This window comes from Danio rerio, chromosome 21, assembly GCF_049306965.1.
Source record: "Danio rerio strain Tuebingen ecotype United States chromosome 21, GRCz12tu, whole genome shotgun sequence".
Classification (NCBI taxonomy): domain Eukaryota; kingdom Metazoa; phylum Chordata; class Actinopteri; order Cypriniformes; family Danionidae; genus Danio; species Danio rerio.
Window position 1 is genome coordinate 34952501 of NC_133196.1, and position 27166 is coordinate 34979666.

General features: G+C 33.5%; 2 protein-coding genes across 9 annotated transcripts in view; both read right to left on the bottom strand.

Moving 5' to 3' along the window:
• col23a1b (collagen type XXIII alpha 1 chain b) overlaps positions 1-9156 on the bottom strand; it is a 185652-nt gene extending 176496 nt beyond the window's left edge. For all 5 annotated transcript variants that reach the window (XM_068216112.2, XM_073936057.1, XM_068216111.2 and 2 more), the window contains exons 1-2: positions 8722-9156; positions 8406-8475 (exon numbers count right to left, since the gene is read on the bottom strand). The gene's annotated coding sequence lies outside the window, so the exon portion shown is untranslated. The remainder of the gene's footprint in view (positions 1-8405; positions 8476-8721) is intronic.
• Positions 9157-11991: 2835 nt separating this feature from the next.
• On the bottom strand, positions 11992-23456 carry clk4b (CDC-like kinase 4b). 4 transcript variants are annotated; one of them, NM_001329908.1, is given in 13 exon segments: positions 11992-12311; positions 12678-12768; positions 14353-14432; positions 14511-14593; positions 14687-14816; positions 15192-15286; positions 15375-15541; positions 15627-15743; positions 15979-16045; positions 16337-16427; positions 16860-17073; positions 20211-20368; positions 23350-23456. In NM_001329908.1, coding segments are annotated over 12 exon segments (1440 nt in total). In that variant the 5' UTR covers positions 23350-23456; the 3' UTR covers positions 11992-12164.
• Positions 23457-27166: the final 3710 nt, after the last annotated feature.

A 27166-nucleotide genomic window follows, 5' to 3' on the forward strand; every position in this document is an offset into this window, starting at 1 on the left:
TTAAAATTGCAATCTGATTACATTACTAATTAACACATGTAAAAAGTAATTATATTTCTTATTACTTTACTTTTAAGTTACTTAGAAACATAACAAATCATCAGTCCTGACTGATGATTTTTGGCGTAACTTGACAAATGCTTTATCCAAAGAGAACCAACACATTAATTATTTTTGTTTGTTCTGGATTTTACTTTGGAAATATATCAAGCCTAAAAAATACCTTCAAAGTCAAAATATGTAGTTCTTTTTGATAAATTTAACATTGGAAAATATTAAGTTAAATCCATAAAATATACAGTTTGCCACTTTGTATTTTTTTAAAGTAAAGTAATGGCACATACAACTGCCAATCCCCAGCCCCATAAAAGTAAATTCAACAAATTGTTCAAACTTTATTTTTTTATTTTTTTTATTTCCCAGTGATGGGTTGCAGCTGGAAGGGCATCTGCTGCATAAAAAACTGCTGAATAAGTTGGTGGTTTATTTCGCTGTGGCGACCCCGGATTAATAAAGGGACTGAGCTAAAAAGAAAATGAACGAATGAATGAATGAATTTATTTATTTAATTATTTTACATATTTATTTTAAATGTATGCTTTTTTTGCACATCAATGATCAACACAATGCCTTATTGGTAAAGCATATCAGCATAATTTCCATAATAATGCAAAAATTTACATTTCAAGCTATTACTGGACACTAATCATAGTTAGATAATCTGGCACATTATGCTCATCACAAACAGATATTAAAAAAGCTGTGAAAGTACATAGGATATCGATGGGGCATGGGGTCTAAACTCCATCATTGGAACACAAATGACACTAAAGTAATGCAATAAACATTAATTCCAGTTGTACTGCTCCAGTGATCCAAACTATAAAAGCAATTACACCAGAGTTCCTGTTGAGTCTGAAAATACTGTCAATTGCTAAGTTGTGCCAGTCAGTTCTGGAGAAAAATAGAGAAATGTTTATTCATTTTCTAGTGTATGACATTAGTGGCAGGTACTGTAGCAGGCAGAAGTTAAAAACTTCTAAAATGGTGTGGAGAAACACATAAGCACTCAGGGTGCGTGGAGAGGGCTAGATTGTCACGTTACCTCGCTTCATGCCTACTTAAATCAACATGAAGGTAAAGCATATGACTGCACTTACGCACAGAGGGGAAAGTTTAACGTAGATCAGACATGAAAAACCAACACAGGGGCCAACAGATAATCTGTACCCCTCCATCTCACCCACAGCGAAACCCTTACGGCCCTAGACAGCTCTTGGAGGAAGCATTAAAGCTTAAAGCCATCTCAATGGGTAGGCCAATAAAACTAGGGCGGATTACATTCTTAAGAGGCACATTTATCAGAGCACGTCGAGCTGTTCCAGAACAACCTGAGAGAGGAGACTAGGTGTCCGGATCAGTGACGGGTTGGGATCTACAGCACCCTGAGGCTCAGGGCATGAGGTCACGCAGTTCAGCCAAACATTCAGATCTTTCTTACTGTAGCGTTTTCCCTGTCACGCTCGGATTTGGGGTTTATAAAATAATGTATTTGTCCATAGCGACAATAACAGAGGTTTGCAGAGCGCTTGCAAGTATCGCCGCAGGCTCCTTTATGAAACAAACGCAGCTGTAATATTGGACTCTGCTATGAATGTGGTATCTATCAATAGAGACTCGCAATGAATGCAAACATCTGTATTCTGGTGATGTGGCTAGGTTTCTCACTGTGTTGCAGAGTGGGGCGCTTTTTGAAATTACGATTTGCTGATATGTTTCATTCATAATAGGACAATAGGACCAAAATAATAATTATGACAATGTCAAAAACGTTCACAGGAAATCCAAAAAAGATGGATGTTAACGGCTCTCATCTGTTGATCCCTGCTATTCATCTGGAGGCTGTTAAAAATTAAAACTTTAATTTAAGGTTGTTATAAAGTGAAGAAAAAAAAAACATATTTCAGACCACCAAGGACATTATGAAAATGAATCACATTAGGCAGTGTTTATGGCCTTTATAAGTGGTATAGAATATAAATAATGAACCTATTTTATTGGCTAAAAAGAACTCAAATGTCTGAATGGGTAATTGTCTCGATATCTCATTCATCTGGAGGTCTGAGTGACCTGTGTGGTGATTTCAGGGTCAGAGGAAGCCAAGGTCTGCTTTGAGGAGGACTGAGTCAATTAACTGCTTTGTTGAGCTCATTAGTTCATAGTCTACAGGCCTTTGTCCTTTTGTATTTTGGGTTCAAGTGTGTTTTCTGATGATTGGCTTGAAAGGAAAAGCCTATTACAGGTAAAGGAAGGAATGGCAAATTGTGCATACGGGTGACTCACGTTTACCATTCAGCTGATTCACCAAAAGCACCTTTAAATGGAGACAGGAAGTGAAATGTGAAGAAGACAAAAGGTCTATTCACCTTAGTTCCTACAAACTTCAATTATAAGCAAAAACAATGCAAGTTTGGACGAAAGCTCTTTCAATTCAGTACAACAATGAGTCAAATGCTATTTAATTACAAACGTATATACAAATAACATTATATCACAGCAAATAAAACACATTTTAATGTTATAAATATTGGTTTATAGGATAAAGGAATAGTTCAAACAAATATGGAAAAAGACACTTATAAAGATTTGAAATTACTTAGGGCGAACTGCCAAACAATGAATAAAATAAACAGAATTAAAAAATCTTTTTTGAAGATCATTATTCTATGCAATATATAAACTTAATATAATTCTCACTAAAAAAAATGTGACTTACATATGCTCCCAAGAACTGTTCAGTGACACTCAAAACTAATGCATATTTTGTTTAATGTAATACAGAAAAGAATATTGTATTCTGTACTGTGTGTGTACGGATTAATTCAAACTGCATTCTCACACTGTCAGATCAATATTTTCAATTATACTTTTTATTCTACTATCACAACAGTAGCTGTTGCAGTCACATTCTAACATTATGTGAATCCTTTCAAATACCAAATACACATTGGGTGTGTTTTCATCAAGCTGTTACAGCAGCTGATAGTTCTGTCACAGTTTATTTGGCAAGTGCTTTTTCCATGACTCAATTCTCATGCAATACTTTAAAATAAGCATTAAACAAGGTGAAGAAAACCCAGCTAATGTAATGTGAAGACCTCATCTGTGAACATGATGTCAGTGAATTGTAGAGCTTTCCAAACCGCTTTGATCGAATGCTTTCTTAACTGCTGTTTTCTTACTGTCATTTATATTACATTTACCTTGTTACTGAAAGTGTGCAACATATAATTTCAAAATTCAACTAAACTTCACTCTCTATGTCTATAGCATGTATGCACATCATCAGTATACATAGTGGCGCTCATCAAAGATCAAAACTTAGTGCTTTCAATGTAATAATGCTTGTTTAGGCTGCTGACATTTTAATACTCAGATTTACTAGCAAAACAAAACATTTGTGCTTTACAAATGGATGTCTATGGAAAATGGCAATAATAATCATTGTACACATACTCTGAAAATTTGTGCTATTGACAACAGATACACACGATCATAGGTAACTAGAATGTTTATTCTTCTCAAAGCGAAAGAGCCACTTAATTTTATGTAGTCTAAGAGAAGTTGATGAATTGACAAGTTGTAAATCCAGCAGCTCAAATTCCCTTTGCTGTGCATGTGGCTGGGGCATGTCATGTCATAAAAGAGACAAGTTGCCATGGAAATATAAAAGTGATGCATCCTAAATAATGTATTATGGTGGTCAGCTGATGTATTTATAACATATGTATAAGAGGGTTAAAATGAATATGGCTGAACATCAGCTTTATATAATTAAGAGTCAGACTTAAAAAAACAGAAAATTAATAAATACACTAGTTACTGTATGTGATTTTTTTTAAACTTGATTGATACTTGAGAATAAGAGTCCTCTGGATGCACAAACTTGTACCCCTTAAAAATGTAATTCACCAGCCGGATATCCTGGAACATTTAACTATTTTATGTACTTACAAAACAGTGGCTAATTCATAAAAATTCCTGCAATGTCATGAATACTTAAATACACGTTTTTGTTTTTTTTTTTTTCAAAAGAAGACACTCCCCAAACCCTACTCATTAGCATAACCATGATGGGGAAGAAACCAAACTGTAAAATGTATTCATGACATTCATCAAAAGATACAACTCCATGCAACAATCTAAAAATCATGCTGATAAAGTCCATAAAACCTATTTTAAAAATGTCCGCAACAGATATAGAGAGCTAAGACATGAGGTAATGCACATTTTTTCTTTATGTTATCAATCTTCACTGATCTTTTGACATTTTTCCTGTTCTTTCTTCTATTCATGAAGATTCTGTGTGCTTTGATATTCTGATATCAAGCAAAAAAAAAGGCTAGATTTCATTTCAAGATAAAATACCTCAGAATGATGATATTAGAAACTCTGAAAATCTGAATTTCTAATATGCTCTTTGCTCATGGCAAAGTTTTTTAGAATAGAAAGAAATCCCTGTGCACAAAAAGGTTATATCAATAGATATGAAACCAGTCCTTTCAAAAGAAAATACAGAAGAAGATAAAAGAGCTTTAAAGTAAAAAAGTAAAAAAAAAATAAAGTGAAATTATATCCGCATTTTAGCAGCAGAGGACGTAGGAGGCCCTCTTTTAGTAGGCACCACTACCATGAAATCGTTATAGACAAGCAAGTCTCTGAATGCATTATTCCACTATGCCTTGAGAAGATAAATGTCTTCAACAGAGCTGGAGTAAACCTGTCTTTTTCTCTCAGGCAACAGCCAAAGACTAAAACATGAGAGGAAAGCAACAAATTGGTACAAGGTTAAGTATCCTTTGACTAGCCCCTATTTTGCACCAAAAGCTGGCAATGAATTTTAATGTCTCGTAGCTGAGCTTTACACAATAAATCTGTGGCATCCACCGGCCTCTGCGGACAGAGGAGCGCCACTCTCATCTTGATAACTTCCACATGTGAGTTATTTAATTCAGCATGAAGTATATAAGCTGCGGTTCTGCATTGTGGTCACGCTGAAATGTCAGAACGCTGTCACTTATCCACACTCGAAAAAAAAAATTATTTTCATCATTACAACATCCTTGTGTCCATCTGTCACAATAATTTCTGTCGTTTCATTACACTTTTATGAGTTTCAACTTGATTTTCTTCTTCAGGAATTCAATTTACACCACAGGTTGTTAGAACTTTGGAACCACTTTTTTTTTTTTTTTAAGCAGAGATTACATTTAAAAGGGTTAGTTAATCTAAAAGATGAAAATTGGCAGGTAATTTAATCAGCCTCAGGCCAACCAAGATGAAAGTGCATTTTTACCCTCAGCAGAACAATAAAGATGTTTTTAGCTGAAATTGTATTTGTTGGAGATTCCTGAAATGATAGCTAGCAGATTTGAGTTAAATAAACATATACAGTCAAACTAAATTGAATACCTGTGTCTCGAGATGATACATTGAGGTCTTATGATGTAAAATGGTGGCCTGTGCAAAAAAACTGAACATTATTTATAACAAAATTAACTTTAATCCACAGCCTTGGCAAACAGTCATGATAGTCTGAACAGAAAAATTACCCACAGGAGATGGATCTTTGTAGTGGCTTATCCCACTGCTGTGGAAAATGTTTAAATCATTAGGAACATATGAGTCTGTTATCAATGATGCACAAACAAAGCATAACACTAACATTTCACTTTTTTGGGGGGGTTGTTTGGTGAGGTTATCATAATGAATATGCACTAAAGAAATATGTTTTAAATCATACAGACGAATGCTCAAATTGAATCAAGGTAACAATTGACACATTGATCATGTATAGTTGAAGAAGTCAGAATTATTAGTCCACCTTTGAATTTTTATTTATTTATTTTTTTTTGTCTCTTTTATATATTTCAAAATGATGTTTAACAGAGCAAGGATGTCTACTGTCATCACAGTATGTCTGATAATATTTTTTTCTTCTGGAGAAAGTCTTATTTGTTTTATTTTGGCTAGAAAAAAAAGCAGATTTTAACTTTTTTTAAAAACATTTTAAGGTCAAAATTATTCGCCCCTTCAAGCTATTTTTTTTCAATCGTGTACAGAACAAACCATTGTTATACGATACAATTCCTAATTACCCTAATCTGCCTAGTTAACTTAATTAAGCCTTTAAATGTCACTGTAAGCTGTAGAGAAGTGTCTTGAAAAATATCTAGTAAAATATTATTTACTGTCTTCATGGCAAAGAAAATAAATCAGTTATTAGAAATGAGTAATTAAAACTATTATGTTTAGAAATGTGTTGAAAAAATCTTTCCGGTAAACAAGAAATTGGGGGGGAAAAAATTAACAGGGGGGCTAATAATTCTGACTTCAACTGTACATTTGCATTTGGATCCATCAGGTCAAGACAGGTGGTTTAGTGGTCTGTTAATAACTCCATTTATGTTTGGTGCCGCACATGAACCTACATTTATTTTTTAGATTTAAAGTTATTTATGACAAATAATTTTGATTTTACCTTTTTAAAATAGGTTGCAAAAAATTCAACATTCAGAACAGCTTAAACTTAATCCTAAATAATGTAAAAATGAATTACCTCTATTTAAAATATTTCATTTAAATGTTTTACCACTTGCAGTTCTCACCATAATTAAGTACATCCTATTTTGAAAATTTATATTTTTTTATTTCTCAGTGAATATAGGCAATGTATTTTGGTGCATTTAAACAAAAAAAAAGTATTTATTTACTTATTAAAAATATATATTCATTAAAACATTATTTTAGTCACCTAACAGATTAAGATTTCTGATTTATTTTTGCTTCTCTTGATTTTTCCTCTTTTTTAAATTTCTATTTAATATTTTTTTATAACATCTAAATTTGGGTGTACTAGTTTTTGGACCGTTATCGTAAGTTATTTTGTTAATAAAACTCTATATTTGGCTTCAATACTGACTAATGTATATGCACAGATGGAATTTTGTATAGCTTCCTATTAAAAATAGGAATTTAAAAGATAGATTTGTGAGGGGTGCACTTATTTATGCTGAGCACTGTGTTAACTTTTTATACTTAAACCTTTCTTTCAAACATATTACAATTTTAGCCAATCTTTAGATCTTAATCTTTTTAATGAAATGAAATGAAATGCAAAAATAATGCAAAAATAACATAACACTTTCACATCACTTTCATTAAATGTATCTATGTAACACATTAAGATATATTAAGATTTAAGATTGAAATGTACTCAGATAAGAACTAAAACACACTATGATGTTTGGGTGTCAACCTAAACAAAACTCAACCTAGAAGATGTATTACCAGTCACCACTAAAAACAGCACCAGCTCATGTCTGAGTTTGAGCCCAGGCTTATACATCATCATCATGTTTCACAAGACCTGTGCTTCATATTGTTGTGAATGTGTTCAGGAACATTTGTCAAGGCTGTGGATTAAAGGTAATATAGAGAATAATAATAAACCTAAATGTATCATCAGGGGACACAGGTGTAAAAAGTAGTTTGCAGTGTAAATACTGTCAATTGGGCAGTACATTTTTAATTAAATTATGTACATTTTATGTAATAGAATACCTTTTAGGTCAATGAGTTAAGTAAATGCCCCAGTTATTAGCTAAATTACCTAAATTAAAAAAAAATTGAAAGTCAACTACGTCTTAGGAGTTAATTGGCAGCAAATTTTCATTTTACATGAACTATCCATTAAAAATTTACAGTTCAGATTGAGTTTTGTTATGCGTAAGACCTCAATCTATCAACAGGAGACAGGTATAAAAAGGTAGTTTGCAGTGTAGTTATTGTCAATTAGGCAGTATCCTTAACTTAAATTCTGTTCATTGTATGTGAAAATCTACATTAAGTATTAGTATACCTTTTAGGTTAATGGGTTAAGTTAATGCCCCAGTTACAAAGATACAGATTAAAAAATAACAATAAAAATTCAACTACATCTTAGGAGTTAATTGACAGAAAATGTTAATTTTTTCATTAAATGTTAACTATTCATTAAAATTCCAAAATGTAACAGTGCAGATTGCAATACCTAGATAAAAAACATATTAATTCAGCTTTTCCAAAAGTTTGATTAAAAGATTTATTTTTTATAATACCCATTAAATGCTAAAATATCTAAGAAAACATGCTTTTGTGGGAACTGAAGAAGCTCCATAAATAAGACAAGTCTCTATTGAGCTGAGCATTCTTATCAACATCACATGTTAGCAAGTCACCTGCTGCATAATTTCTTGACCAAGTTTAAGGCAGAGTTTAGATTTTTGAGATAAAAATAGAGTGAAAATGCCTCAGCTGATAGTTTTGGAAGAAAAAAAAAAACAACATCCTGCAGAAGAACAAACCTGGAGGACACGAGCACTCCTGCGTTGCTTCTCGAGCTGTGCGAATCTTCGACACTCCATCTTTCAGTCTCTGAGAAAATAAATTAATATTTATAGAACACATTTTTAAAAACTCACGCTTAAAAAAAAACTAGTTAAAGTTAATCTTAACACGATTTTAATCCACAAAAAATAATAAAATACCTGTGAAACAACCAAGTTTCACTTTTTATAACATAAATTTCCCAATTACCATATTTTCAAAGTGTTACATAATAAATGAATGTTATTCACAGAACTGTTATTTACAGCTTAATGCTTAAAATATTCTCCTTACCTCTTGCACAAGTTTCTCTATCGCATCCCACAGAGTCGCGTGCTCATCCAAGGTCGCGCGCACAGGTTGAATCACAGTCAGTCGCTCCATCTCCAAAACTTCCATTTTGCGCTCAAGTTCAGATGTTTTGACGTTCATAAAGAGACAGATTGCCACCGACGACGCCGACAGCATGAAGCACAAGAGGGTCGTTGCGCAGTGGAATAAGTGTGTAGTATGATGTCCATTGCTGTGTGATGTCTTTGACACTTCTTTTGAATCCTCGGTTGAAACCATTTTTAGCTTTACAGATCTCTGACAGTATTATCCTCGTTCTTCAATCCTCTTTTGACACTCTGGTAGATGTTTATTTCAGTAACGCCGAGTTTTCTAGCTTCAGCTGACAGGAGACGCCGTTGATGTGACGCACACGAGGAGAGCGCGCGCCTCGTACTGAAAGAACGGATGGTCGCGTGCTTCAGTGACTGCTTAAATGTTTCCCTGTGAAGTGTCTCAGAGAATGTAGTCAGCCCCTTTCTCGCTGCTGAACTACCGTCAAACAAAACAATGCAAAACGACAGTGTGCGAAATGGGAGTGTGTATGTGAGTGTGTCTTCTCCCACTCCTACCCGCCCTAGAGGTCAAGTCAAGCCAAAAGGTTGACGAGGCTCATACGAGGTATGTATTATTTTACTTTAAAACCAAGCATGTATTTAAAGTGTTTTGGTAACCAACAACTGGAGCTGAAGCTACAGGTAAATAAACAAGATGTCGAAGCGAACTAAAATTTTTACTTAAAGGGATAGTTCACCCACAATGAAAATTTACTCACACTCATGCTTCCAAATCTTTGAGTATCTTGAGTGTGTTAAACACCAATGAAGATACCTTGAAGAAAGATAAAAAGCTGTAACTATTGACTTTCCTAGTCGGAAAAAGAAAATACATTATAAGTCAATGGTTACAGGTTTCAAGCTTTCTGCGAAATATCTTATTTTGTCTTTATAGCAGCAGACGTCTAAACGGTTAGGGAAATGACAGAATTTTTATTTTTGGGTTAACGTTTATATGTACAGTGCTCAGCATATACAGTTGAAGTCAGCATTATAAGCTCCCCTGAATTATTAGCTCTCCTGTTTATTTTTTCCCAAATTTCTGTTTAAAAGGAGAGATTTTCTACAACGTTTCTAAACATTATAGTTTTAATAACTCATTTCTAATAACTGATTTATTTTATCTTTGCCATGATGACAGTAAATTATATTTGACTAGATTTTTTTTTTCAAGACACTTCTATACAGCTTAAAGTGACATTTAAAGGCTTAACTAGGTCAATTAGGTTAGGCAGGTAAGGGTAATTAGGCAAGTCATTGTATAACGATGGTTTGTTAAAGAGGCTAATAATTTTGAGCTTAAAATGGCTTTTAAAAAATTCAAATTAAAAACTTTTTTATTCTAGCCGAAATAAAAAAAGAGTTTTTACAGAAGAAAAAAATATCAGCAATAATGTGAAAATTACCTTGCTTTGTTAAACATCATTTGGCAAATATAAAAAAAAGAAAAAAAATCAAAGGGGAGCTAATAATTCTGACTTCAACTGTACAAGTACATCCTTCACAAATCTCTATTTTAATTTTATATTTTTATTTGGAAGCTATATGATATTATATTTGTGCATAAACATTAGATTATTCAGTACTGAAGCCAAATCTGGAGCTCATCCAACAAAATAACTTAAGATAATGGTCCAAAACTAGTACACCCAAAGTTATATATTATGGAAAAATATTAAATACAAATCAAGAAAATAAATAAAAATCAAGATAAAAATTTTATTTTTTGCAATATTTTGCTTGAATTTAATTTTATTATCTTTCAATTCTCAAGATGTTTGACTAAAATATTATTTTAATAAATGTAGCTGTTAAATAAATCAGCACCAAAATACATTGCTTATATTCACTGAGAAGTGGATAAAAATATTCATTTTCAAAATATGGTGTACTCAATTATGCTGAGCGCTGGATGTTCAAAATAATTTCACTTCATGATTGCATATTAGAAATATATGCAAAACTAAACATAAAATACATTAAAAAAAGTGTTTCCCCTAATAAAAAAAAAGTGCATAGGCCTTCTACTCATACACACATCCTTACATCAAATCTGTAAATTAAACTTAACGTGAATAAACAAATGAAACTAAGCATTTTTTTCTTTGTAGTTAAGAAAATACAAAAGGTTATTTTTTTAAATTATGGTTGTGATGACAGATTTCACATATAAACTCCTTATCTATATGTAAATTTACTAAAACTTGTGCAATTACCATACTAATGTTTTCCACATATAACTTTTTTTCTTTTGAGTTTTGTCTAGGCATGGGCCGGTATAAGACTCTAACGGTATGGTAACCTTAGATAATAAAAACAATAGTTTTACGATATCACAGTATTGTGACTGCACTAAAATAAGTTATTTTTAAATGCCTGGGTAAAAACAACAACAACTTCTTCCCCCCATTGAACACAATATACTTTAATATAACAATCATTTAAAATATTTTGGACCAGCAGCTTTAAATGTAGAGGTTCATTTTCTGCTGGAGATAATGTAGCTCTAAAAAAACTAAATAAAATAGTAGAGAAAAGCATGTTTAAAAAAATAACAACTTACAATTACCTTATGAATGGTATAACAGAAAACTGTGGCGGTTTTAAAACCGTGAAACCGGGTATCGTCCCATGCCTAGTTTTGCCTTGGTCGACAATGTTTGTATCCACAAAGTACAATTTGAATTGCGTAAAACGAACTTAAAAGAAACCTGCCAATGTGAATAAACTTATGCCTATGATAAAGTGCCTCCAAAACAGAGTCAGCTCGCATTAACTAAACCACAAGCTCATAGGAATACAGCAAAAATCTTTTTTGTGAATACCACATTACATGACCCTTTGAATGTCAAATTATTGGTGCTTTATTGCACAAATTACAGTATTTATCTATCTGTAATAAAGAACACATATTAGACTTGCAGCCAAGAAAATTAACTTTACATCTTGCGAAATCTCAATACTTTCTCCACATGATGTCCATATGCTGTCCAAAAGAACAAACTCTAGTGTCAGCATCTGGAAAGATAGGCTCGGTGGTGCCCTCTGCAGGACATAAAATGCATCATTTAGTTCATCAGTTTTCTAATTAGATTTTAGAAAAAACCCTAAAAACACACTGTAATTGCTCTGAATGTGAGTTTAATATTATTAAAAACAAGAAAAAAAAAGACACAAATCATGTGCAAAGCATTCAAGTTTTATTTGCCAAAAGTACTTTGGAAATTGGCCCATATATTCAAAGAGACAATAAATATGGACAGAGATAATGCAGGCAGTCTTAAAGCAGACTGATACAGTCAGCGGCAGTCTCCCTGGGAGCAGTAATGTTCATTCAGTGTCGCCTCCAAATCACTTTCTCGCTTTTCTTAACGGGTTAAAAAAAGGATGCCCGATAGCCTGCTCCAGGGTAATTCGTTTGGATGAATCATACTCCATCATCTTCTGCAGCAGGTCAAAAAGCAGCTCGTGCTCCGGCGTTTTAGAAGACATGTATTGCTGAGTAAGAAGATTTAAGAATGTTATTTTCTAGGCAATCCAAATAGTAGTAAGTCTGTTAGTCTGTTACACACTGGCATGAGATCATCTCCAGAAGTACTACTCAAGGAATTTAAGCATTACAAATAGTGCAATTACTGTGGTCAAAAATTAAAGCATACTGGAATTTATAACCAAAAAACACAACCATCAATTTAGAGAAAAGTAAAATGCTCCAAAACATCAACATTTTGTACTTGTGCATATAAACAGAACATTAGTAAAGTATTGCTTAAAATAATGTTCAAAAGAAGTGTGTATTAGCAATTTAATGTACGATTTTGGAATTCAGGAATAAGTTTTAGTGTTCAGTATGATGATCTTTACCTTTAGAGGTTTACAGTGTTTCCTCACATATCTCCCAGCTGAGCTGTGCTCGTCCCAATCCAGTTTGTCATGATGTACATAGCGCCGCTTTCTGACAAAAAAGCAGTCATGCATTAGTCAAACACAGATCCAAAAGCATTTTAATCAAGTAAAAAAAAGCCTTTAGAAACATACACGCATCAAGCAGTTCTCAATTAGAACAGATACCCTAAAAATGTGCTCAAGTATTCAAATTTAAATGTGCAGATTGTTATTACAACAAAAACTGACATTAATTTAGGTCATCCAAACAGACTGAATCAATGTTTCCTCTCTAGCATCTCTTTATAATCAACCACCATTAAAAGAAGAATCAAGTGAAGTTTTCAATACGCTGGATTACAGGCATAAAAGCCTTTTTTGTTGTTTTTATTCCCGTTTATTCACTTAATGAGTGTTTAAATGTATTTGCCCAGATCCCCTGATGTGTGCATTTCTCGCTCTCCCATGTGTTAAGCTCCATCCCTCTTACAAGAGAGATTTAAGCCCTTTTTTATAATTTATTTATTATGCCATTGTGCCATCAATTAAAATAAAAAAAAATTAATAAAAATTATATATATATATATATATATATATATATATATATATATATATATATATATATATATATATATATATATATACATATATATATATATATATATATACATACAGTTCAAGTCAGAATTATTAGCCCCCTTTGTTTTTTGTTTTTTTTATATTTCCCAAATGATGTTTAACAGAGGAAGAAAATTTTTAACAGTATGTCTGATAATATTTTTTCTTCTGGATAACGTCTTATTTGTTTTATTTTAGCTAGAATAAAGCAGTTTTTAATTTTTCATGAACAATTTTAAGGTCAATATTAATAGCCCCTTTAAGCATTTTTTTTTCTACTGTTTACAGAACAAACCATCGTTATACTGACTTGCCTAATTACCCTATCTTGCTTAGTTAACCTAATTAACCAAGTTATTAGAAATGTTATTAGAAATAACAGTAGTTAGAAATTAGTTATTAAAACCCAATTTGTTTAAAAATGTGTTAAATAAGCCTTCTCTTCGTTAAACAGAAATTTGGAAAAAACCAAACAGGGGGGCTAATAATTCTGACTTTAACTGTGTATATATATATATAGAAAGAGAGGTAAGGAGGGAGGGAGGGAGAGAGAAAGAGAGAGAGAGAGAGACACAGAATATAGCTTTTTATATACAATATAGCCAAAGTCATCCAAGACTCTGATCACTCTAATTTAGATTAAAGGCGTACAAAGGCATATTTTGATGACATCGTGACTGAGAAACCACGTGACCGTGAAATCACAGAAGTGAATGGCTTACTTACATCCTATGGGACGTCTAAAGAAATCATGTTCATAAATAAGCTAAAGTGTTCAAACCGTATTATCCTGGTAGTATGAAACAGAGTAAAGCTGAATGCTGTTAAAGCAAAACAAGAGCGCAGAAGCAATTGCTAATGAAAGAAAAACATTGGATCTTTAAGCTTTTGCAATTACTGAATTAATTTAAAAGATTAACTGAAAATAATCAACTTGTTCCCAAATCGTATCACTCTCAAAAGCTTGAACGCATGGCAACATGTGCTATTAGAAAATGTTGTGGAGTACAAGAGTAATATTGTGCTGGTAATATACTTTGTTTTCTGGAGTAGGTGTGTTGGAATGGGGCCTAAAACCTTCTCCATCATGGCCAGATGCTCCTTACTATCATGAGTCTGAAAAGAGAAATATGCTGTCAGCCTCTGTCAGAAATTAGGAAGAATAATGATTATGTTGTATGCCAAACTTCATACCTGAAATAACGTTAAGCCCAGATAAAACTCAACCAGGATACAACCCAAACTCCAGACGTCACAGGCCTGGTTCCAGCCCAGTTCTGCCAGCAAAGATCAACATTTTGCGATTAAAAAAAAAACAATCATATTCAGGTAATTTACACAGAAGTATAAATAATAGTAAAATAATGCACCAAGTATGACTTCAGGAGCTCTGTAATGACGGGTTGAAACAACAGAGGTGTGATGTTCATGGTCATACGTGGCATTGCCAAAGTCCACCACTTTCACATCCAACCTCTTTAAGGTCCTCTCATCTCGCTTCTGTAACATATTGAACATTAAGATAAGCAACGGCATTATCAAACAATACTTTACTACCATCAAAAGTTATATATTATAGCATCACTACAGCCTTCACTGTCAAATGACCATTCAGACATCAATCTAATCTGGCAAGTTGCAACTCGAGTAACATTTCTTGACATTATCAATTCTGAATTCAATGAATGCCAAGTCTATTTTTTGTAAACTTAATAAATTTTTCAGGATCTTTTAATGAACAGACAGAACATTTATTTGAAATAAACAACAAATGTCTTTACTGATACTTTTTATCATTTTAGTTTATTTAAAAAACGAAGCGACCCCACAATTTTCATTAAAAAAAACTGTACACTTCATAACACAATTACTTACCATCCTTGAGTTATATTTAATGTCATAGTTGGAGTCCACAAAGAGAATGTTTTCAGGCTTCAGGTCAGTGTGCGTCAACTTATTTTTATGCAGAACTAATAGCAAATAAAGAGATGGATGACTATTATGAACATTAAATGAATCAATGTTTTTTTCATTAACAGTTTTAATACATATACTCACAGCGCACAGCCCTAAAGATCTGGTCCGCCATGTGTCTGATCTGGGTCAGCGAGAAAGGCATGAATCCATTCTCCTTCAGGAAGTCATATGTGCTCAGACCCAGCAGCTCAAACACTATGCAGATGTGGCCGTGGTGATCGAACCAGTCAAGCATCCGGACACAAGCACTGCACAGAAACAGAGGCAAGTGTTTTTTTATTTGTATATTTTATGCATCTTATAAGTATGTCTACACCAAAGTCAAATACTCACAATCTCTTTTCATCATCGAGAGAGTTTATCCGCTCAAGCACATCAACTTCTGACAATGCTGCCTCACGGTAGCGCTCAATATTTTTGATGATTTTCAGTGCCACTCTTACATTACCTCTGAAATATTAAAATCACATTAAGCATTAGGGATTTCTAAGAAATAATACTTTTAGGCTTCATTTGCGTATTGTTTACAATGCTAATTTATGTCTGAATCAAAATGGTTGCCTTAGAAACTACCACCACTGATGCATCCAAAACAATGATAAACCTAATTAATTATAATACCCAATTAAAACTTTCTTAATGTTAACAACTCTTTTTCATAAAAAAGCCACAGAATCTGACTTACTTTGTGTGGTCAAGGCACTCCACGACTTTTCCAAAGGCTCCTTCTCCCAGAGTCCCTACAATCTCATCTATAAACCGGATGAAAAAATGGTCATAAGCGAAGCTTTGTTTTGGTTACAAGATACATATAAAAGCAGAGATTTTACAGTACTAATGGGGACTTGATAAGTCGAGTTAAATCATATTGATTGAATATGAAAAGTCTGTGCCAAATTAAAGTTCCACAGATGGTATTTAAATTTCAAAGTGGTTAATACTAAAAACAAAAGTCCCCTTATAACCCCTAAGTGTAGGTTGAATTTGTCCCATTAATAGACACAGAACAGACAGTTATATAGAGAAAGGGTTGTGTTCTATACATCTTGCTCTTAGCATGTCTCCATTGTGATAGACCAGGTGACCCTCCTCATCATCCTCAATACTCTTGGTTCTTTTCCTGCGATGGCTTCTCTGGAGTTGGGGAATCATCATCACCACCATCAAACACCAGTCAGAATCAGGCCCGTACGCATCATTCATTCATTCAGCGAGGGGGGTTGATGAAGAGGAGGGAGTGATTCGGACCCCCACGTCAGGCCACAGCGGCAGCAGCAAATTCAAATTCATCGCCAAGCAACGGCACAGGGCCACCATAGTGTGTGTTACAGAAGAAAGACATGGCAACACATTTTCAGACAGGAAACAATGTTCTTTGAAGTGCACAGCTAATTCTGTTCATGACCCTCAACCAATCAACAAATAGCCATTTCTGCAGCCAATGAGAGAAGTGAATCAACTGATTCCCTGAGCAGATGCTTTCTAAATTAATTCTGAACTAACAAACTAATGGACTTACATTAACAAATACATTCAAGTGGAAATCAGCAACGACAAATAGTTTACCGAGTCTGAGCCAGGACTGCGGTGGTGTGAATGTTGGCGAGCTCTGCTGCTGCGCCGACTTCGCCCACTTCGGGACTGGCTGTAATGGTAGCCATCTTTCTCCCGCTCTGTCTCTCTGACCGGGTCCACTCGACCCTTATAACGGCTATGCTCCAGACTGGCCTCTCTGGCCCTGCGCTCTCTGCACTCCAGCCTCTTTGAGCTAATATGACACCTGTAAAAAACAAACACCACAAAGTGAGGAAGATGGCACAGCTCCACAACTGATAACAATTAGATTTTGACAGCTGAATTTACAGATGGCCTGCAATTTATTGACCCTTTCAGCAGGGGATAAGGAATGCCGAATCGAGATCTGCTGGGTGCTGAAAGCATCAAGTGACTCCTCGAAAAGGAGGAGTCGACAAGTAAGCTATACTTAGACAGTGCCACAGAAACAAGCTCAGAGAGAGCGGTTATGAGTGAAAGCGATGCTTTAACCTGTCAATGCTGCAGCAATAAATCTGTTAGGAGGATGCCGGGGCGTTGTGTATGATTTAAACGACTTGCGATCCAAATCACAGCTGTCAGCCTATAGCACAGTAGCAGAACGTCCTGTGTTGGGCCAACTGGGAGACACCCCGATACATATTGCGACAAACTTCAAGAGACCATAAGGACACGCATTTTGCATACTTTCTTTTAGGAGTGAGAAATATTTAATGCCTAAAAAATAATTGTCATTTTAATGATTTGCTAATTAACATTACAGTCTGTCACTTTGCCAATGGCTGTGCAATAAAACAATTTAATATAAAAAAATAGGGTTAGACCACCTAAAAAGGAATTAACTTTATATATAAATTCTGTTATTCTACTTCCCCTTAGACCATTCCAGGTTTAGGTGACATTTTCTTCAGCAGAACCACAGCCTCAGCAAACAGTCTCGAGTGCAAGCTTCTTGTCAGATAATTAAGAATACCAAACACTGGGAATATATGGCATGCCTTTCCAATTGTGATCCCGATGATACAGACCTGAAAAGACTGATCATGCAATAGCATTACACTTCACTGTATTGTCAGAATCCATCAGTATTCATTTTGTTACTCTGAATGCTATGGCAGATGTTGACTTGGGCTTTATGAAATCACCAAGTACATTGTCAGCTCATTAAAAAAACTGTTTCTAAAGCTTCCAGTTAGATACATAAGAATATCAAACACAGGGTGATTGAATGAATCACTTAGTGGGCGGGATCCATTACACAAAGCACATGTTTGAGAAAATAAATAGACATTTAAGGCCTGCTCACACCAAGAACATTATTATAACATGAGTATCATTAATCAGCCAAATGTATACAGAACAGAAAAGTCCACACCACAACTGTAACACCACAAAGAAATTCTATTGTTAATATATTCTGAACAATTTTTCTGTACAATTAATAAACAATAAAAAAACAGACAGACATTTCAGGCCTTATTTTAAAAAAAGTAAAGTAGCTCATCACAAAAAAAGCAACTTGGGTCACTATTTTGGTTGTTGACTGGATTTTAAAAGTCCATGTGAACCAGAACTTCAGTACTGTGACAGATTTGACTTAAATGTAGAGATTGACTGATTGATCGTTTGGACAATAATTTTACATTTGCAAGCAACTGAATGTTGTGTAACACATGAAGCTAAGCTGACCTGTGCAGCAAGCAGTTTGCCATCCACCAGCATAACACTGTTATGCCTTCTGTGGCCTGCTCAATACTTAACAGGTTTCTTAAAATCTCTTCTTAATCTACTTAAGATTGACATTTACTCTTCTTAATTCTTTTACATGTCATTGATTAAATACAGTGCTGATTTTGGAGAAAGAAATTTTGTCCCTCTACTGCCTGAGACAAAGCAACTTGTGTGAAGGTTGCACCGCATGTTTTAAAGCCAACAGAGTTTTAGATTGTTATTTTTATATCAGTATTGTCCATTCTGTGCAGCATCAAGCAGCATGAAGTCTGATAGTCGCTAAGTAGTCAAATCTCTAAAATGATGCAATAATAAAAATGTAAAAGCTCAAAATCATTATAAAAGAATAACTTACAGCCATAAACCCAACTATAAAGTGTTCATCGGTGTCATCTACTGTGCATATATTGTAATTTTTTGTCATTTATTTAAATTCACATAAAAAACACAATTTCATTACCAAACAAATTCACACACAATACAAGCCATAATTTGAATTACATTTGTTAGTGAAATTATTATTTTAATTTTCTTAAATATTTTTGCTTATGATCACAGTTAAATTAGATAAATGTCAAAATTGTAAAAAGTGTGCAGTATAGTGCATTTATTGGACATGCTTTTCCAATATGTTTAATTCAAGCAATTTTCTGATTTTAACCAATTACTTAACTGTATTTTTCTGTTTTAGATGAATGGAGAAAATAAATAAATAAAAATTCTAACACTTCAGACATTGGTTGCCCTGATATCTAAATATTAGCAATGGACAGAAAAAAAACCCATATTGTTTTTGTTCCAACTAAAAGAGAATTTTGATGATGACGTTCTATTTTTCTTCTCACCATCACTTGCTCGCTGCAAACTAAATGTTTGTGGAGTGGTTAAGCCTATGCTGCCAAAGTATATTCTGTCAAACTGTATATTCTGATTTAAAATTTCCAAAACAAACTTTTTTTCTTCTCTAAATTCCCTTGCAAACATTATTCACCACAAGACTGGAAAAGCCTGCCAACAAAGTAAATAGTGTTGATTCTGACTTTATGTGAATGTCACTGCTGATGAATAAAAACTTTAAATGCTTGTCTTTTTTTATGCAGTCATGACATTTTGATGGAAATTGTTAGGTCAGAAAAATACTTAAAACTGATAAATGACAAAACTGCAGCACATGCTTAAAATAAACAGAACATCAATTTACAAAGGTGTAGATATTAATATGGTCATTCTTTTGGTTAACATGCTTTTACAAGCTCTCAGTTTGTATTTTAAAATGCCTGAGAAGATGAAAAGGAAACTGCTAACATTTTCCATTCAACACATAACACTTCAGCCAGGCATTGATCTCACAGCTTACATTTTGGAGCAAGTCCCACTCGCAGTCATAATGACTGAAGGATTGTACATCAGGGGGATTCTTTAAATCGCAAGTACAGATCAGGACCTTCGGACAGGCCCGATTACAGCACTTGTCAACCTGACAGTTTATCTTTGAATCCAGAAACATGAGGCACTACATCATCTAAGGCACTGCAAACATGCAGGACAAGCTGGCAAAGCTCAAACCAAACAACAAAGAAGTGTAAGAATATACAAGTGCAGTCAAAACACTCATGTCTCATTCTTTCTTACCTCTCGTATGTCTTATAGTGATGAGTTTGGCCAGGTTGCCTCTCTCTTTCCCCGCTCCGCGATCTGTGTTTGGGTCTTTTGTGCACCTCCACTCTCTCCTCCCAGCTGTACTCCGCAATCCAGCCATCCGGTGACCGCATCCGCTTAGATCGCCGCATCTGACCACACCAGAATAGAAAAAAGGAACAAGTTGACGATTGGGAAACTGTATCCCAGGACATTCCCCACACCCCGCTGGCTTGTAAAATTCAAGACTGCCGAGGTTATGCCAGCTCTTCACTTCAAAAGTTATTAAATGTCATGTTGCCGAGTTGTTGCTGCAGTTGTTTTGACTTGTTAGAAGTGGTGAACATTTTACCATCTAGTAAATCCGTGTTTACGGATATTATATAACTAATTTACAGGCAATGGAACCTCAGCAATCAGGTTTGGTTATAATAAATTAAGGTCTGACGAACAAATATTCAATGCAGAACATTGAACGCAATGTCCCTCATAAAGACAAGATGCTGCAAGTGAATAGGGTAAGAAAAAAAATTAGATGAATATAAGAGTTGTTTCCATAGCTGTGTTAAGAAATACAATTTTATTTTTGTATTAAAAGCTTCTTAAAATGTTACTTTAAAATTATATCTAGTAGACAATTTAGTTCAAAGCGACTTACAATCAATGAGGCATTCAGCGATTCAACAAGAAGGAATATCCAAAGGAAACGTTAGTGCTCATATAATTAAGTTCTAAACTAGACAAATGTAAATTGTTTAAAAATGTAAATATACATTTACATAGATATTCAGAAACCAGGGCTTGCTAAAATGGTAGCCCGACATCCCAGGGAAATTGCTTTTTTCATTCGGACTACCAAAGTCCATCTCCACTTAACCTGACGGGCAAGCTTAGTGGGAGGAAAAAACATATTTCAATGCCTTTAAATTCACTAAATTCACAAAATTGAACAATTATGTATGAGCGGTGCTCTTCTTCAATTTTAAGATCAATATATTTTAGTTATTTGGTCAGACTGTAAATAAATAACTGTTCATTTTTAAATTATGCGAGATTGCACGTCTTCGTGTAAAGTGCGTACTGAATAGCATGCGATCAGACGCACATGTTTATGAAAGATAGAATACAGTTAATGACAGTTAAAGTTAATGATTTATGTTTACTTTTCGCTATTATTCAACAAGAACAATTAACAACCGTCAGTCAGCTAGTAAAATGAAATACCAGTTTATTTATTTTTATTACACTTAAAGGGATAGTTAAAGGGGCAGTTACTCAAACTTGAAAAAGCACCCAATATTTACTCCCTTACTTGTTTTAAACCAGTTTTATTTTCATTTATCTTCTTTTCAACACAGATGAAGATATTTTGAAGCCTTTTATTCTTTCAAAAGTATTTTCTTATGTGTTCCCAAAAAGGAGAAAGAATCCCAAACAGGTCTGAATTGTGAAGGGTGTGTTAATGACAGAGTTGTGAACTAATCCCATCTATTTAAGTGTGTCTTCCGTGATTCAGCTCAAAACTAAAATCATTTAGATTTTACAGGTAGTAGCATATATAATAAATTGTCATATATAATCATGAGTGAACATTCTGAGTACTTGTGTATTATAGTGATTTGAAAAATAACTACCCTGTAAGATTCTGGAATGTCTTTATAGTTGCCAAAAAATAACCTGAAACAATGTTCACTTTTATTAAAAATAAATATATATATATATATATATATATATATATATATATATATATATATATATATATATATATATATATATATATATATATATCAATCAAATGAAAATGTTAAAGTTCCTGTGAACCGGAAGCTGCAACTATTATTTTTTCCATATTGTGAGCAGTTTCTAGAGAAACAGAATATTAAATGAGAACACAGTGGGCGTGGCTTGTTTTTTTTCTACTGGGAACTGAATAGAAATAGGAAAGTAGGCTTTTCATTCAGAAAGATTGGGGAAAGGGTTTGGGGAGAGTTATTACAACTCAAATTACAGAGTTCTCCTGCCACCATTTCTGTTTGTTGTCAAAACTGACAATTGAAGGGGCGTGGTTAAATATATTAGCCATGCCCAATTCCTGAGATATATGTAATCTGACAAATAAACTGAAAACAACCAGGAAGTGCTTTTACAGATCTCAATTAAAGATTAGAAGGGCAAAATTTTTTTTTTCCTTAATGACATGCACTGATGAATTGTTCACTACAAAACTAGTAATGTGAGTTAACAAAATCATATGGTTAGTTTTGATTTCTTAGGGACTTAAAATAATATTTTGGTTATTTTAAAAATAAACATTCTATAACAAATGCCATTTTTTATTTATTTGTGTTTTTCATATAATAAATAATGTATTTTCTGTTTTGGGCTACTTAAATGTATATTCGGGTTAGCAAAAACTGAAGAGTGCCTGTTCGAAAGGCTAGGTTACCAGAGATTTTGAAATTTCGAGAGCCCTGAGAAGCTCCTATAACACAAAACAGAAAACACAGCCTAAAGCCAGACAAAATACAGTTACACAATTTTTGTTATCGGGCAAATTAAATATGAACATATTCCTCAGAAAAAAAACTTTAACGTAGAATATAGATGAATAATCTAACTGTAAATGTGGTCAGTGCAAGTGATACAGAAATTAATAATTAATATTTATTGCTCGATACATTAACTTGGAACTGTTAAAAGACTCGTTAAAAACAAAAAGTACACATCCTGAAACTAACATCAGCATGTAAAGTTATAAACGCTGTTTGTGTGTGATGTTTGTTTACAGTCGTAACGTTAGTTTGTTCGCAACGTTAACAAAGAGCTAATCTCGTTAGCCACCGCCTGGCAGATTTTGCCAACTCGGGAGGGTTACAACATTAAACAATGTGCATATACTCGATTAATTTATTGTTAACGTTAAAGAAGCTAGAAGAATGAAAATAACATTTATTAAAACAAAACGCTTCAAATATTCAGTTTATTCGGAAATGTTTTGGCATTGGGCGGCTAACTTAGCTGGTTAGCATACAGGGGACCACAAGCCACCTACGCCTAATGTCAGCCTTGAGGTAATGAATAAACTTGTAAAATAAAGTGTTATGTTACATATTTAAACTTAGAATATCCTCACCTTTCACTCGTAACTTTCAAGTCGTGAAATAAGAAACTCTGCGTTCCAGACTGAACTCTAGCACTGTGTGTTAACACTTCCGCCTAACACAACTGAACGTTTCCGGTGAAAAGGTTTTCTGAGTAACGTTACGTCAATGGTGAACAGTCAATATTTTTGTCACAGCTTTTTATGGCCATTACTTTTAAACTATATTACTATCCTATAATAATAGTAAATTACATGTGCATGTATATGAGCAATTCCAGCGCTATGGATGTGACATTTAATGTAAAACTCAAAACATAAAACCGCATAGAAAGTATATGTTAACATTATATTGAAACTGTTCTTTATATTTCCCAAGAACAACTGACCACAGAGTTATGGGACCAAAAAAACATCAATCTGTAAACATGTTTTGTACTTTGAATGAGGAAAATAAACATTATGGATGTGACAAAAAGTGTGCGGGTTAGTTTAAAACATACTTTGTAGAAATTCTGTGAAACAAAACTGATTGGTTTTGTGTTATTTAATATTTCTTTTTTTCACGGCAAGGTTGACATTTGCACGGAATTGCTCATATGTAGACTTCATCTTCATAAGTAAAATTATACAAATGTTTTGATATTGTGTAGAATGTCATGAAAATAAGCAGTGGATGTGTCACAAAATTTCTTACTAGAAACCTACATTTGTGAGATCATCTTTTGATGACAACAACATTTTAAAAGCAACATTTTGTTTACGGTAAACTTAAACGTGAAAGTTTATATGAGGCGGGGTTTGATGACCTCTAGCGGTTCACAAAGAAACTAGAGCGTTTACAGTGAGTTGGTGAGCATTATAGGACCTTTTTCTCTGCTCTGACAAATTAGAGTTCAACAAAGTTAGCCTTACATTATTTACGATTCTTATTAGTTTGAAACAATATATTCTGGGTAGGCCATATTAATTATTGTAATAATTATAGTACATAGTTTCTGTTAATCCATTTGCTAATTATTTTGTGACCTGCACCACAAAACCAATAGTGTGTTTTAAAATTGAGATTTATACATCATCTCAAAAATAAGCTTTGTGCTAGTTTAAATGGTCTGTTAGGATAAGATAATATTTAGAGAGTTAAAACTATTTGAAAATCTAGAATCTAAGGGTTAAAAAATATATCAAGTAAATCACTTTTAAGTTAGGAATTAAGTGCTTATCAATGCGCTTCAAAATGCACCACACATTTTCTATTGGAGACAAGTCAGGACTGCAGGCAGGCCAGTCAAGTACCTGTATCCTCTTCCTCTACAGCCCGCACTTTGTGATGTGTGTAGAATGTGAGTTTGCATTGTCTTGTTGAAATATGCATGGGCACACATTGTGCTTTAAAATCTCTATGTACTCTCCAGTGTTAATGCAGCCATCACAGAAGTGCAAGTTACCTTTGCCAAAAGCACTTGCACAACCTCATACCATGACACACCCAGCTTTTGGACATTGTAAAGACCTGTACGGTGCAATATGGGTAGCCCTCAAATAAACGAAGTTTGCAAAGATAATTTCCCTCAGTGGTATTTCATTGTCCAGAAAATGGGTATACTGTCTTTTACATAAAATGACGCACACAGGGTTAACATTAGTGAAGTAAATGAAAAACAGTGTATTAACCTCACATACATGCAATGGCTCGTGTCTAATGCAACCTTATCTGTTGCAAACTTGTTGTTGGTAACAGTCTGGGTTATCATTTTCTTCATTGGTCCAGAACACACATTGTCCATTTCTCTCCAAAAAAATACTGATTCATCTGACCACTGTACACATTTCCACTGTGTGATGGTCTCAGATGCCTCCGAGCCCAGAGAAGTTGACAGTGCGTTTGGACATTGTTAACATAGGGCCCCCCTTTGGCACAGTACAATTTTAACTGACATTTGTGGTGAATTGTGGTACTTGTTAAAGGTTTGCCAAAGTAGTCCTGAGCCCATGTTGTGATATTGCCTATAGAGGAATGACAATTCTTGATGCAGTGACGTCTAAGGGATTTGAAATCATGGCTGTTCACTTTACAAAAGATTATCTTAATTTAACATCTTAGATTTTAGCATAATCAATCTTATTTACATATACAATGTATTTTTGGCTAATACAGAAATGGATATTCATGATGTAAAAAGGGTTCCTCAAGTTGTTAAAATGATGGGGGGAACGGCTATTTTAAGAAAGGTGAAAGATTCTTTGTTGAACTAAAATGTTTCTTCTGTGAAAGCACAGCAAATTTCTCAGTAACACTTTATAATAACTACACACTATGAATCTTTTATTAAGCATTAGCAAGTGTGAATTCATTATCTGTTAAGCATTTTTATAAGCTGTTTATAATGGCAGATACAAATGCTCTATTCTTGACTTATAAGCACATACTGTATATACTGTAATGTACTGTATTTTTTCATTACTGACTGAAGTATTGCATCATTTGCAAACCAGCTATTTTAGAGCAGTTGCTGGTTTTTAAAGATCAAACTTTATAAATGCTTTATAAATCCCTTATAAAAACAATTAAAGGCTCAGTAATATTCCAAACAGGACAAAAGAACATAAACGACTTTATTTATTTCTATTTATTTGAAGATACATGAATGAAACTGTATCAAATGAAAAATAAATCTTTGCAACCTTATTTAAAATAAGATGACTGTGCAGTCTAAACATCGCAAAATAACTTTAAAATGTTGAATCGTAATATATGTTAAATTATTATATTGTTGTTTTTTTATCCGATTTTATTTTGACACTCCTGTTATTTTGAAAGTGTTGAACTTTGAAGTAATTTTATTTTTTCAGATAAGATTGCAAACATTTATTGTTCATTTAAATTATTAGTAATTTATAAAGCATAAATAGTCCTAACTTTAGGTCACAAACTAAATGAAGCAGAGTGAATAAAGCATTAATTAAAATAGAGATGACCTATTGAATAACAAGAATTATAAATGTTAATTTCAATAGTTTAATAATCATTTATTAACTCATTCTGAATGCTCTTTAAACCCCCAATACTCTTAAATACAAATTATTTGTAAATAATACGATACTTAATTTAGTCACGAAAAAATTAATAACAAAGTAAGAAAGTACAATTATCAAGCACATTTTAAATGTGCCCTTAAGTCAAGAATAAAGCATTTCTGCAGTTATAAACTGCAGAAATACTAACGTCTATTAATGTAGAGGTAATGCTTAACAGGGAATGAATTCACTATTTGCTAATGCTTAATAGATGATTCATATTGTGTAGTTATTATAAAGTGTTACCAAATCCTCTTTTGAAACCTTTGTGTTTATAGCAGTTAACTTATTTAAAAGTGTAGAAAGTACAATATATATATATATATATATATATATATATATATATATATATATATATATATATATATATATATATATATATATATATATATATATATATATAAACACTTAAATAGTCGTTAAATAATGAGAGAAGCAACTGTTATTTAACAGATTTAGAAAGACAGAAAATCTGTGTTCTTGTGTTGGGTCGCTGGGTACACTGCAGGAATAATGAAATCCCTGAATCTGTTGAGAATGCTTACAGTGTGTCTTTCTACTTCATCATCATCATCTATAGATGTCTTTCTGTGAGTCTGATTTATTAACTTAAGTGATGATCCAGTCACCGCTCACAACAACTCTTTCTCTGACTAGTCCCTGTGGAATACTAAATCAGTACGGCATGGTAATAAAACCCACAGGAGCACCAACAACACTCCCTTTAATGTTAAAGTCAGTGTTTTAACACAGTGATCATTTCATTAGGACA